Raw genomic sequence first — 14,659 nt, 5'->3', positions numbered from 1 at the left:
CGCAGCATTTGGATTCTGCTCTGACCATGGGGAAGGACCCTCTCATCGTAAATCCTGTATCAGATAGACCAATGGCTGAGGTTAGGACATAAGTGGCAATCAACAGTCTGACTGAAAGATGAGGAGAATTATTTCAAAAAGTAGGTCTATATGTAGAGCCATAATGGAATTTATATTGTCCCAGGGCAAAACGCATTTGATTTGGACAACTGCCACCTAAAGGCTTTTTGAACCCGAGTGAATAATGCGTCCTGCCGCAACGTGATCCTTCCAGGGTGAAACGCCTTAATAGTGTTCCTCTCAGCTTCAAGGTAACTGAAGTGGTCGTAGCATCCATACCTCTCTCTCCAGCTCCTCCCACTCCGAGCGCTCACCGGTTTACAAACAATCTCTTTCCCTTTGAAGCCGGCAGTATTTCTAACTTCACACAGACACTGGTTCACAGTGCGCCCAACCATGCCCGGACAGGAATCAACGGCGGCGGCCCACGGGTCACCCAAACTCGGGTACACCAACACCAACTCCGCTCCGGTGCCGGTCATGACCCAGACGGACTCTCGAGACAAATGGAGCAAAAAGATGGATTTTCTCTTATCTGTCATTGGCTTCGCTGTGGACCTGGGGAACGTCTGGAGATTTCCATACATTTGTTATCAAAATGGGGGCGGTAAGATATTCAACAGATGCCCAACAGACGTTCAGTTGACCTTTGTAAAAGTTTCGTGACAATTTGTAAGTGTAGGCAGGCCTATTTGATTTGAAAGAGTTGATTTGATTCGTAGGGCTATCGAGGCCGAGACCGATATGATTGGCCTATAGGCCTATCCAATTTATTTATTACCTTAGATTAAGCAATTTAAATATTTTATTAAAACCTACAGATGTATTGCTATAGAAATGCGCACTGAGCCTTCCTTGTACGGCTGGAGCGCACTAAAACGTTCATAAAAAACAAAAAACTGTTATTACAATAAATATGCTACAAATTAAAAGTGTAGCCTATCAATCAAGTGAATCAATCATTCTGCAGGATGTAGAATGTAGAACAAGAAAACAAACATTTTGAATATGAAAAGTATAAAAAGGCTTACCGTGTCTGTCTTAGCCCATGTGAAAATGAAACGACGTAAATAAACAGATGACGGAATAAAAGTTGGCCAGATTTTGTTAAATTGCAGAGACACTTGTAGGTCTACATGGAGCTATACATTCTACTTATCGAAATAATTGCAGTCGGATCCAATGGATGCATAATAAATGTAATCATGTTGAGGTGCAGCGTCTCTCCCTTCTACAGGTGCTTTTCTTATTCCGTACATCCTAATGGCAATCTTCGGGGGCGTCCCGCTCTTTTACATGGAGCTCGCGCTAGGACAGTTCCACAGAACTGGCGCCATATCCATATGGAAACACATCTGTCCAATTTTTAAAGGTAAGGGCTTGCATCGATGTCTCTTTATGTCATTTTGAATTTCAAAAATCTTAGAAAAAAAGGGTTAGAAATTTGAGTTTTGAATCATGTAATCTTTTAGGCCTATAGCCTACATTCTAACTTCAAATTTCATAATTTGCTATAATAATATATAGGCCTCTAGCATAAAAAAAGTATTATAAATATAAATTTAATGTTTAATGTAAAGTCTAAATTGCTAATGAGAGTGTTGATCATATTTATTGGGGGAAACAACCCCCGCCAAAAATGCGAACCGATGTATAGCCTATATTATGCTAGGCCTACGTGAAATAAAGAAAAGAGAAGCACTAGCAACCCTTGACGACCGAATGAAACGTGTCTCATGTCAGGTATCGGCTACTCCATCTGCATCATTGCGTTGTACGTGTCCTTCTACTACAACACCATCATCGCCTGGGCACTCTTCTACTTCTACTCCTCCTTCTCCACCACCCTGCCCTGGACCAACTGCGACAACGCCTGGAACACCCCCGACTGCACCAACTACTTTGGCCGAGACAACGTCACATGGACCAACTCCTCCAAATCCCCCGCAGAGGAGTTTTACACGTAAGTGGATGTGTGTGTGTGTGTGTGTGTGTGTGTGTGTGTGTGTGTGTGTGTGTGTGTGTGTGTGTGTGTGTGTGTGTGTGTGTGTGTGTGTGTGTGTGTGTGTGTGTGTGTGTGTGTGTGTGTGTGTGTGTGTGTGTACAGATTTCACTGACCAGAAAATGATGTTGCAACCCCTTATGATTCTGATTGTTTTAATGCATGATTGATGACGCCAAATCAACGATCTGTAATGTGATCAGGAAAAAAGCTTCACCATAGCCCAATTCATTCACAGATGATGAGTTAATTGTCAGTATGAAGTTTCGTTGGTCCTTGGATGGATTTATTGAGGGAAAGACTTCAACCTCATGATTAGGTTGCTTTGACGACCAATGAGGTGCGTTAGACCCCGATTCAGCAGTTGTGCGTGACAGTACGTGACAGTGTTGTATCTTCAATCGTAGACCTGCTGGCTAAGCCCCCTGCAGAGCTGCAAAGAAAACGCCTCAATAGGGGTTTGGTTCTTCTGGGTGGTTAGCGGTCTGCTAACGTGTCTGGTTTCCCCTGACAGGAGGAACGTTCTAGAGATCCACCGGGCCGACGGACTGCGTGACGTGGGCGGTGTTCGCTGGCAGCTCATGCTCTGTCTCTTCCTCATCTTCACTATTGTGTACTTCAGCCTCTGGAAGGGCGTGAAAACGTCGGGGAAGGTCAGGCACTTGTTGATTAGCCCTAACCCAAACACTAACTGTTTGTGTTAATACTATATTAAGAATTATGATATATTATCATATACGTCTCAAGTGTTGGGTTGGGAACCCTCACCAGGGGTCGACGGCTGTGAGGGGGTTGTTCAACTGGGTTAGACACCCTGTGTGGTTCTACCGGAAGCCCCCTGGGGAGTAAGCTGCTGGACACCAGCTCGATGAATTCAAAGGACATCTCGGACACATAGGCTTCAATATGAGAGCCCTCGCTCCTCCTGACCCTCCAACAATCTTCCATGTCTCCCTCTTCACCGCTCACCCTTCCTGTGTCCCCAGGTGGTGTGGGTGACGGCCACGCTGCCCTACGTGGTGCTTCTGATCCTGCTGGTCCGGGGGGCCACGCTGCCGGGGGCCTGGAGGGGCGTGGTGTTTTACCTGAAGCCCCAGTGGAGCAAGCTGCTGGAGACCAGCGTGAGTCCCCCCCCCACCACCGCCCACTGTGTGGGCAGCTGCTTCCGGCTGACACAAAGACCAATACAGCGGGGTTAGGCGATTGTTGGCGACCCAGCAATTTACTGGCTATGAATGTAATCCAGGGAGGATAAAAGGGGTGCGCACGTTATTTGTTTTTGTCATTTATCAGACGGTTCGCAGTGCTCTGGAGATTCCCTGAGGCATGTTGACGTGCAGTACTTTATACGCACAATAAGAAACTACGTGAAGAAAGAAGAAACCGATGCAGAGATTTGGTGAGAGGTATTATCCGATCGTTTCGGAGCCAAACCGGAGTTTGAATCGCTGTGTTTTTGGGCCACATGACAGCAGAACCATTAAGGCAGTTTAACATTTTGGTGCCCTGTATTAATCATTAGTTTCATTCGATGCTTAGACTTGAAACCATCAAAGTGCACATCACCATAGGTCCCCGCTGCAAGTGTGAACCCGAGCGAGGAGGAGCAGGGAGAGCGGTGCTCACAGAGAGGTGTTTCCAGCCCTGCGGTGTTGTCCAGCGCTCTGGACTCAGGGAATATGGATGAGATCAGACGAGATGAGATGCATAAATAAGCCACAGAAAAGGATAATAAGATGCATAATTACTTTAGATTTTTTTTCTCCACTAACAAAGGCCCCCCCCCACCCCACCCCCATCAGCACGTATCCACTGGTCTCTCCTCCTCCCCTCTTTAGATCTGTGTACAGCTGGCTCCCCGCTCCGGCCCTGTGTTCTCTGTTCTAGGGCGCCTCAGCTCCACATATATGCTATATTTTCAAATGCAATACCGTGTTTGGAGGAGTTGGAAAATATAAATATATTTATAGTATTATAATTTGTATTATGTAGTATTAATTGTTATTGATAAGCAATACAATATTCTACATATGTAGTACAAACTATGTAACGCTCAAATAATTGTAGAAATCAGCTTATTTCTAGGCAGTTTGCATAGACTGCGTTGTGTATTTTCGTCTTGGTAGCAATTCTTGAAGGGGAAATCAAGGCAGCTTGACAGGTTGGATCAGAGGATCGAATAGATGGTTTATTACAAGATGTCATACAGCAAGGTACAAACACAGGTGGAATAGTCTATAGTGTAGGTGGGTGAGGAGCAGTCTCCAGACGTGCTCCTTGGCTGTCCATCCATCTTCTCACCGAACCAACGGTTTAGGGCGAGTATTATACTAAAGAGAGCCTAAATCACACAAGAACAGAATGCAGTGTCTCCTTCGATGAGATGGCTGGAGACTGTTAATTTGTGTAACCGAAATATATCGGCAACAGCATCATAAAATGTCTATCTAAATGTTTACTGTATTTTTGCATCTCTTCTATCTTCAGTGTTATTCTATCGAAGTAAATTATATCTCATATTCTGCACTTTGAAACAAATGTGTTATATTGCATTCTGCTGTTAAAGTCTCTGTGTTTTGTGTATGTGGGTAAGGTGTGTGATAACGTGTGTTGTGTGCATGTGACTACGGGGTAGTAACATTTGTGTGTGTGTGTAGGTGTGGGTCGATGCTGCAGCTCAGATATTCTTCTCCCTGGGTCCGGGGTTCGGAGTGCTCCTGGCCCTCTCCAGCTACAACCCTTTCACCAACAACTGCTATCGGTAAGGCTTCTGCTAACTTACATTTAGTAATATTGACAAGTTATCATGTATATTTTTGAGTAATCTGCGTTGTCAAAGTTGTAGACATTAGCAGCAATCAGCAAGGAGTCCTAATCGTAATCGATACAGGTGTAGCCCGTCTAGTGAATGGTTGCTATGTAGGTATGCCTCCTTGGCTACCGCTGTGTTCACCACCACTATTACACCTTTTAGTAATAGTGTCTCTCAACATGCTGTTGCGCATTGACTGGATGTTGACACCACTGGTATGTTCATAATGACCGTTTGCTGCCTGCCCCAGTGACGCCATAGTAACCAGCCTGGTGAACTGCCTGACCAGCCTGGTGTCAGGCTTTGTCATATTCACGGTGTTGGGCCACATGGCTGAGATGAGGAACATGGAGGTGGCGGATGTGGCCAGGGACAAGGGTGAGCAGAAAGCACTCAATACAAGCCTCAACCCATATCACAATGGTGAAACCAGCAAGTCCCAACCATGGGGGGGGGGGGGGGGGGGCTCATAGGGATTGGACATTGTTTTCATAACGAAAAGCTTTTTTTGTCCATAATCAAGCAGACCATATGTAGCATGCAAACTATGCATATGGTCTGTCAAATTATGGACAAATAACGTTATTAAAAAAATATGTATCTGTATCTGTTATCCATCTGTATTTTCTCGGATAAATTCCACATTGCTGTATGTGGATATGGCACCTCGTTAACGGCTTCTACCCACCAGGGGACCACCCTCCCAATACGGAGTCTGCCATATGGTCAAAAAACAAAACAAAAACAAAAAAGTTATGTATCTGTATTTTCTCGGACAAAGTTCCACATTGCTGTGTGCGTATGGTACCTCACTAAAGGCTTCTTCCCACCAGGGGACCACTCTCCCGATACGGAGTCTGCCGACCCAGGGGGAGGATGGGGAGAGGGGGGGTCATGGCTGGAGTCGGCGCTGATTGCCGTGTAGTGTGGGGGGGGGGCTCAAGACACGTATTTTTGCTGAACCTCGTGGAGTCAGGAGGGCAAAGACTTTGATACGATGGGGTCCGACTCACGTAGGATGGGGAACTGAAATGGTTGATTAACGTAGCAACCTCCCAGGAAAGGAACAAAAGGGTCCGTTCTTCCTAACGAATGATGCAGATGTTTAGGTTAAAATGTTGCCAATCAGTCAAATTTTTTTTTTTTTCTTCCTTGTAATTTGAAATGGCTTAAACTGCTGCTTAATTAATTACCAGGGCAACAAGTCCTTTTGTCTAATCTGAAAACCGCAGGCTGGAGACGGTGCTTTAAACATTCGTTTCAGTATAAATTACAGTGCTGTTCATTACAGAGGTGCCGATGAATCGAGCAAGCAAATAACGTTGCAGACCTTGTTTCCGTCTACGTGTTCCCGTGAGATATGGCGAGTTTTCATAATCAGACAGTGAAGTCATCATTTATGTACCCTCCAAATGTTCCCATCCGCCTAGGGTGGATATATATATATATATAATATGAACGAGTCAACTAATCTATCAAATCAAATCATAGTCCCACGTTCCACCAGAGATGGCGCTGTCCCTGCTGTGTAAATTCCTCTTCACCAACAGCAGCTTTTCCACCCCTGCTCAGGCCCCAGTCTACTGTTCATCACCTACCCAGAGGCCATCGCCAATATGAGGGGCTCCACCTTTTTCGCCATCATCTTTTTTGTGATGATGATCACTTTAGGCCTCGACAGCACGGTAGGAATAACGAATCTAAAGGCACTTGACTTAATGTCTAATCGTTAAGAACAGAGTCTCTTCCCATTATTTACAGTAGTAAACCATTCTGTTGTTGCTTTGTTGATATTATTGATCAGTTGATATTAGTTGGTGTGTTACAGTCGCAATGTGTAACATTTCAAGTAGCCCCTAAATAACCTGGAAATATCCACTGTCAATGCTGACTGATCATTAATGTTATCAATTAATAACATCCTTTAACTGATATTTTAACAAAATGAAAAGGCTTTCCAGCCCGTATCTCTTTCTTTGTTCACGAATTTGTTTAAGAATGGTAATATCGACACTCCCAAAACCCCGCCCACTCGCACCACCCAGCCAGTTGAGCGACAGTGGTCCTCGTCACTCAGGTGTACGTGCCAGGGAGAGTGGACTCAGTGGTTGGGGCCCAATCTTACTCACTGTGTCTCTGATGTTGTTGGATGTTATTCAGATGGTTTTAAGAGCCATGTCAATTCAATTCTCTTTATTGTAATTAGGGCTGCAAAATTCCAGCTGAAGAGAGCAACATTTTTGAAAATAAACCACCCAAATAAAGTCCCTTCACTCTCTACTAATTTCTTCACTGTCCCTCCGCCATTGTTGTATTTGAATGTGTTCTGATTTGTCAGAAATGAGCCGGGGCCAGTCAAAATGGAGATTGGCGAACAGAGGGAGATATTCTCACAGTATCCTCAATTCATAGCTTTTAAATCTTACCTTTTTAAATCGCAACTAGTCACTACTACTATTTAGGTCAGTTCAGGCAATATTCTGTATTTGTAGAATCTAGTCATGATTGTGTGGTGTTTTGTTGTTTCTTTGGTTTCAGTTTGGCGGGCTGGAAGCCATCATCACAGCTGTTCTGGACGAATACCCCGACACGTTCGCTCACCGACGGGAACTCTTCGTTCTGTTACTAGTCATTGTATGCTTTCTGGGCTCGCTAAGCACACTCACACATGTAAGGGAGCTTGTTTTCTGATAGCTTGCGTTAAAATCGTAACAATTAACAGTGACTTTTATGCAAGAGTGTTCTTCTGCTTGTGTTGCATGATGCTAATATTTCGCTCTGAATCACTGGACGGATTGGAATGGGTCTGCTTGATATATAAAGTGCACTATTTAGGCCCTATATAGTTCACTACTTGGGACTCCTTTATAACCAAAATGTACTGTTAAAGAATGGTACAACTGCATGTCATTTCTGAACTTTATCCCATCATGCAAAGCGGTTTTCATTAACATCGGAATCATCCAACAGAGATGGTCGAATGCACACTGGTTCTTTATGCAAATTAACTGTTCCTGTGTGACTTCTCAAACGTGTAGGCGTGTTTATACAAGTCACCTTGATGGAATTACTTTCTTCTTCCCTAAATAGTGCACTATATAGTGTTGGCTTTATAGGGGTAAGGGAATGAGGGAACAAGTGACCCATTGGAACATGGTTTCTGTGTGTTGAAGGGTGGAGCCTACGTGGTGAAGCTCCTGGAGGAATTCGGAGTGGGCTCCTCAATCATTGCTGTTGGCTTCCTGGAAGCCATTGCTGTCTCCTGGTTCTACGGTAGGATAGAAATGATCTCATAACTGCTGTATTCCATATTTCAAATAAATGTATCTTCATATTAAGCGCTATATAAATTTCATTTCTTATTATTATTATTATAATGAAGAAGAAGAAATCACTCATTGAGAACAACATAGTAAAGTAAGTACTCCAACAATTAGATAGTTGCAAATGTTTTATTTTATTTTATTTGATCCATTTTTTAACTCTTTCAGGTATCAACCGCTTCAGCAACGACATCAAGTCCATGTTGGGCAGTGCTCCTGGAATGTTCTGGAAGGTGTGCTGGGTGGTCATCAGTCCAGCCTTTCTTGCGGTAAGAACACAGGAACAAGATCCACTGAACCTAGCGATGGATCCACATTGGCATAGCATAAGTGAGCTCTTGCTATGCAACGGTAACGCCTTTAGAGGGGCAGCCTAGCACTCAAGGTGTTTTCTTTGTGTTATTATTATGCATTCATTTATTTTTAGAGGCAGAATTTTTACAAACATTTCAAGTCGTTAAGTGTAATGTGTGTGTTACAAGGTTCATGCTACACGCCACCTAGATGGCAGGGTGGTGATATTGAAAGCCGGTTTAAGAGTTTGAAGTTAACGTTACATGAAGCAGGTGATCCATGATTTCATGTAGGAGATGTGGTGTGTGTGTGTGTGATTACTGGTTTAACCTGTGCACACTGTTTACTCAATGTGAAAACCTCACCCAGACCCAGACTGCAATCTCAGGCCAGGTGAGGCTGCTTAAACCAGCCATTAACCACGCACACCCAACGCCAAACTGAGGCTTGGAAAAATCCCCAGCCGAAGCCCACTCCCCCCTGTTGCAGGGCTGTCTGGGCGGGAGGGTAGAAGCGTTACACCGCGTTCACATTATACATGTCCGTCGACGGATTACGGAGGCCTGTCTGACGTATGGGTAACGCAATCTGATTGGCCGACGGATCCGTCGCTGCCTGAAAAATTGAAAATGTCTCAACCTTTTGACGCAGGCAACGGAGCCGATAGAACGGATTGACCCACAATGCTTTTCGAGAGCGCCCCATGCAAAGTCATTGAGATCCATTGACGGACGCGCGCAGTGTGAACGTGGTGTTGCAATTGGGCTGTGGTGGTAGCTTCTCAGAGGGCGATGGTAGCTTCTGTCCTCCGCTGAGCTCCACTGTGCTGTTGGGGATAGGGGTGGTGCTGGGTGTTACCCATTGTGTCCTCAGACAGTCCTTCTGTGTCCCATCCTGGTCTGGAGTGTCAGTGGCCCCACTTTAGGCGCCAATGCAACAATGATCATGCTACGAGCCACCTCGGTGGCTTTTACTGGGCTCCTCCAGACTCAGGAAAAAGGCTGGTGATATTGAAAGCCGCTTTATTGTAGAGTTTAAAAACAACATGACATGAAGCAGGTGATCCATTCTGTAGGAGATCTCCTTCCTTGATTGTGTGTGGTGATGGCTGGTTTAGGCAGCCTCACTTGGCCCAAGTCAGACTGATTGGACTCTGTGTGTCGCTGGATGAGGCTCCACGGTTGTGCACTGAGTAATCAATGTGCTCTGTCTCTGTCTCTGTCTCTGTCTCTGTCTCTGTCTCTGTCTATAGTATATAATAGTGAGCTCCCTGGTAAGGCCCCAACCACTTACTCTGTTTGAGTACAAGTACCCAGACTGGAGCATCATGGTGGGCTACATGGTGGGGCTCTCCTCCTTCATGTGGATTCCCATCTACATGGTCTACAAGCTGGTGTGGACCCCCGGCTCACTCAAACAGGTGTGTAGGTCCATGCTCAACTAGCTAAGGCAACAAACATGAAAACCCCACTATAGAACCCTGGTTGAAGTTGGCGAATCAACAATGATTTGCAATCAATAGACTTCATCCGACAACAGCCAACAACCAACTACCGGGCAGGCATACTGGCTCGAGGTTGGTGATGGCCGAGGCGGTGTGCAAGAACCTTTCGAAACTAGAAGATAACACACTCTATTTTTCCCAGGCGGGAAATAATGTGACAGCAGAAAGTACAGGACAGTAGTACAATAAAAGACTTATCAGGTCTACAGAAAAACAGTAGTTGTAGAGGAGTAGTAATGTAAAGAGTTCAATGGAGGTTAAATTCTTAGGTAGGTTTTCTGCAAGGAGAAACTGTCCTAGTTGCCCTTAAGCAAGACACCCACTAATTGTGTGTTAGTGTGTGGGGGAGAGTGGGTTAATGTGACTGGCAGTAATTGTAAAGCGCTTTGAGTGTTCACCGTGAGGAAGGCACATTAATATTACCGTCCATTTAGCAACGGTTCAACACAGCAAACACCAACACTCCTGTAATCATCACATTTTGCTCGTTCTGAGTCACGTGCTGCATAGCCATTGAAAAGTATGGTCTGCTGTCCAAAAATACTCCCTGAGCAACATGTGGAACCAGGCTGGCAGGATCAAAAGCACACTTTAAGTTAAGCCCAATCCTTCCAGCGAGAAACCCAGCCCCCCCCCAGTTTGAGGACCTCCAGTTGGTCTTTTGGGGCGTAGATTCAGGCTCCCAAACTCTAATAGGTCTTTTAACAGATTTGAGGCGCATGGCTGATTTAAGGAAAATAAAATGGTTTCTCGTTTGACCAAGTGGAAAATGACTTTATTTCCCAATATGTCTGAGCATCCCTTTAATAACACATTTATGCTTTCTTTCCCCTAAGCCCCCACTGTATGTTTTTTATGGTCTTCTTGTTTGAAAGGTTTATTGTCTGTAATGTGTTCATTGTTGGCTTTGTTGTCTTTACTATCCATACTATATGCTTTTCTAATCCACAGCGCCTTGCAGTATGTCTGAGACCAGAGAGAACACTCGCTGAAATCAACAGAGATGCCCTCAACATGGCAAACATACCGTAGTCAGAGAACATGGCCCTTTTTTGTCTTTTTCAACTCAACACAGCCTCGGACATGTGTATTATTTAGCTGAACACCCATCAAAAGTCCCAATCCTTAATTGTATTTTGGTCTACAGAGACACTCAGGATGTATGCAATGCTCGACTTGTCTACATTCTTGTCTACAGCTGGCGGTTGCTTGTAAATAGTGGTTTGTAATGTTGATTGATGCAGTGACACCGTTTAGCAGGTAGCTGTATCCAAACCGTTTAGCAGGTAGCTGTATCCAAACCGTTTAGCAGGTAGCTGTATCCAAACCGTTTAGCAGGTAGCTGTATCCAAACCGTTTAGCAGGTAGCTGTATCCAAACCGTTTAGCAGGTAGCTGTATCCAAACCGTTTAGCAGGTTGCTGTATCCAAACAGTTTAGCAGGCAGCTGTATCCATAGCTCTAGCAGATAGCTGTATCCATAGCTCTAGCAGATAGCTTTTTCAATACCATTTAGCATGTAGCTGTATCCATAGCTCTAGCAGGTAGCTGCATCCATAGCTCTAGAAGATAGCTTTATCCATACTGTTTAGCATGTAGCTGTATCCATAGCTCTAGCAGGTAGCTGTATCCATACCGTATAGCAGGCAGCTGTTTCAATACCATATAGCAGGTAGCTGTATCCATACTGTATAGCAGGTAGCTGTTTCCATACTGTTTGGCTGTATCTATAGCTCTAGCAGGTAGCTGTATCCATAGATCTACTATGTAGCTGTATCCATAGCTCTAGCAGGTAGCTATATCTATACCGCTTAGCAGGTAGCTGTGGATGTTCTGAAGCCCCTTCATTATCAGGATCCAGCTATGCAGTGTTCATAGAGCCGACTATTAATAGGAAGTGTTTGGCTCAGAAAGTTATGGGGTTTTAATTGCATGGGGACTGCATCCTGAAGAGGTTACACCTGAGCTAAAAAAGTATAATCCTACTGCATTATGCTGTTGTGCGTTGACTGTGCTATGTAGAACCCAAACAATGAATAAGTCGGTCTGATTGGTCAGATCTGAATGCATACTCTGTACAGCGACAGTTAGTTCATTCTATTGATTTAGGAAAAACTACAACAAACATAGATATTCATATAAGTCAGTTCCTTTCCTGTTCAACAAGTAAAGAATTGAAACAACTTGGGGAGGGACGAGACCTCATGACATCTCTATACTGATGGTGGGGTTTGTGTTTTGCATGTTGGTTTGTGTGTCTTAAATGTGTCACTAATCTGTCACTAATATTTTGTCAATATAGTAATCACAAGTTTCCCTTCTGGTCAGCTGTTCAATTAAAACAGCATTTTGTTTTGGTGCCAAGACAAACTGGTGTTTCCTGTGCGCCATACACTATAGATTTGTTTGTGACTGAAGGGTTTTGCAGATATGGCTTAAGTAGAAACTGTATGACAGATTTATATTAAATACTCAATGATAACTCTTTAAATGTATGTAGGTTAACACACTCTGGATTCAAAATACAGTATTATTTTCCCGCCAAATGTTTGTAATGAAGTAAGCAGCCGTGTTCAGACAGAGAACGTCAGTTAAAATGTTAAAGTATCCCCACCGTGGAGGCCGATGCTCCAAGTGAACAGGGTCTCTCCACTGTAAGAACACTGGTTACAGTAGTAACCCGTTCTGCAGCTCCATGCCCGTTACAAAGCCCTAGAGCTGCAGTTCCATCCGCACCTCCAACCACTTTGAAACAGATGACAGATCTTTGTCTGACACCTCCAGCTAACTTATATTGCCTTCTCTGCCTTAAATCTGTTATTTGTACATACGATGTAAATGTTGTATTGATATTGTGCCTCTCCAAAGAAAAAATATTTTATCTAAATATTCTGATCTAAGAAAAGACTGTTCAAACTTGTTTGTAGATAAATGTTAAATTCAATATTGTAAAACATGTGTTTAGGTGCGGGAGTTGGACAATAACATTCTTCCTGTTTGGCGATCTTATTTATTGTGTAATGAATATAAAACATATGAAATGGGTGTTTGTGTGTGTGTGTGTGTGTGTGTGTGTGTGTGTGTGCGCGCTCCATTCTGAATTAAATCTCATTAACATGCAAGCTTAAAACATCACATGAATACGTTTAAGTCAAAAGCCACACACAAAAAAAATGATAATTGACAGTGTACAGCTAATGTTGTCTGATCTTGTTGACTTTACTTAAAGGTATTTTTAAGGTTTAGCTAAAACTGAGGCACAAACAATGGCATAACAGTCTTTTGCACCATCATGCGATGACAGGGGATGTATCGAATACGTGTTTTCATCTCCTGTCGTGTTAGGCTTGTGTCGTTGGAAGCTTGATGTTTTCACCTCAATGGGCTATTTTAATTAACAGGCTGATTTGCAAGACCCAGAATTCATCTCCATAAAGGCAGAGAGAACGGCTTTCACCTTCAAATGCTTTTAATAAAATGTTTTATTAAACAGGTTGCCCTCCTCTTTGTGTTACACACACACACACCACACACACACACACACACACACACACACACACACACACACACACACTAATGTTGTAACCGTTTGGCCTGCAGTTATTCACACAGGTTTAGTTGGAAGGTCCTCTTAACGATGTAGAATATCAATAAGAACACACTAGTTAGAACACACTAGAGTCTAGCTCGTTCTCCTGGTTGAGGATAGCCCTGATCAAAGGCCCACATGACACACATGTTACAGCTGAGGTGTTTTCAAACACACACAGATGCTATGATTTGTATTCTCTCACACAACAGCTATGATGCGAGGAAATTATCAGCTGCATAGATATGTTGGGATTTCATTTGATAGGACAAAATAGAAATGTTATGATTCAAAGCCTTCTGTACGTTTTTTTTGTTTAGAAAACTGCAAATATATTCTACAATATGATATTAATAATAATCATCATCATAATTGATATATTATACATATAAAAAAATGTACATACATTTTCTCTCCTAATCTGTAATATTTAAAACATAAAAATAACTTGAAAGTAGAATTGAATTGAGACCTTCATAGTATATAACTATGAATTCATGCCACAATAACCAATTTCAACTTCAGAACAACGACAAAAGAAGAGAGGAATTGTTCCAAGCTTTTCCAACCATTCCGTCACACTAACAGGTGTTTCTAATGGTATGCATTTGACAGAATCTGAACCTTATCTATCCAAAAGATAAAGGCCAAATACATCAGTCACACAGAGCAATGGAGTAAAGAGATAACCCCAAGGACATTGACCTTTATATCTATGCTTAAGTGCTCTTTGACATTTCTGCATATGGGAATATGCTATGGAGAGCCATATAGCTTTTCTAATAAAGCAACAAACACACGCACACACTATGCTATGCATTTGGCACATTATGCTAAAAATCCACATCTGATGCTTTCCACTAGTTGGAGCCTGCATGACAAACTGCGCTCCATCCCAGCACCAACCCATATAGAATATATTAGCAGTCTAAATGGTACCCTGACGGCTCTAGGACCCAGAGGAGACCACGGAAGCCATGCGCGTCCAGTTCTTTCTGTATCGTTTCGCCTCTTGCCTCCTCTACCATGATGCAGCATCTCGGCCGACTGGCTTTAATGTCGTGCTTCTGTGTGCT

The 14,659-nt window shown here is 43.4% G+C and overlaps 1 protein-coding gene across 1 annotated transcript; it reads left to right on the top strand.

Annotated features, from left to right (window-relative positions):
- The first annotated feature begins 348 nt into the window (after positions 1-348).
- slc6a4b (solute carrier family 6 member 4b) lies at positions 349-13,518 on the top strand. The gene is made up of 13 exons (XM_060065462.1): positions 349-667; positions 1,298-1,432; positions 1,804-2,023; positions 2,577-2,715; positions 3,049-3,183; positions 4,720-4,823; positions 5,125-5,252; positions 6,447-6,559; positions 7,413-7,544; positions 8,048-8,147; positions 8,366-8,466; positions 9,744-9,911; positions 10,947-13,518. Exons 1-13 carry the CDS (start codon positions 457-459, stop codon positions 11,025-11,027), a joined length of 1,767 nt encoding a protein of 588 aa, XP_059921445.1. The 5' UTR covers positions 349-456; the 3' UTR covers positions 11,028-13,518.
- The last annotated feature ends 1,141 nt before the right edge of the window (positions 13,519-14,659 follow it).

This window comes from Gadus macrocephalus, chromosome 11 (assembly GCF_031168955.1).
Source record: "Gadus macrocephalus chromosome 11, ASM3116895v1".
NCBI classification, from domain to species: Eukaryota; Metazoa; Chordata; class Actinopteri; order Gadiformes; family Gadidae; genus Gadus; species Gadus macrocephalus.
This window is presented reverse-complemented; position numbering and strand designations above follow the sequence as displayed.

Coding starts and splice junctions, on each gene's coding strand:
- slc6a4b (XM_060065462.1), top strand. CDS start 457: ATGCCCGGACAGGAATCAACGGCGGCGGCCCACGGGTCACCCAAACTC. Junction 668..1,297: donor TTGTTATCAAAATGGGGGCG/GTAAGATATTCA, acceptor TCCCTTCTACAG/GTGCTTTTCTTATTCCGTAC. Junction 4,824..5,124: donor TTCACCAACAACTGCTATCG/GTAAGGCTTCTG, acceptor TGCCTGCCCCAG/TGACGCCATAGTAACCAGCC.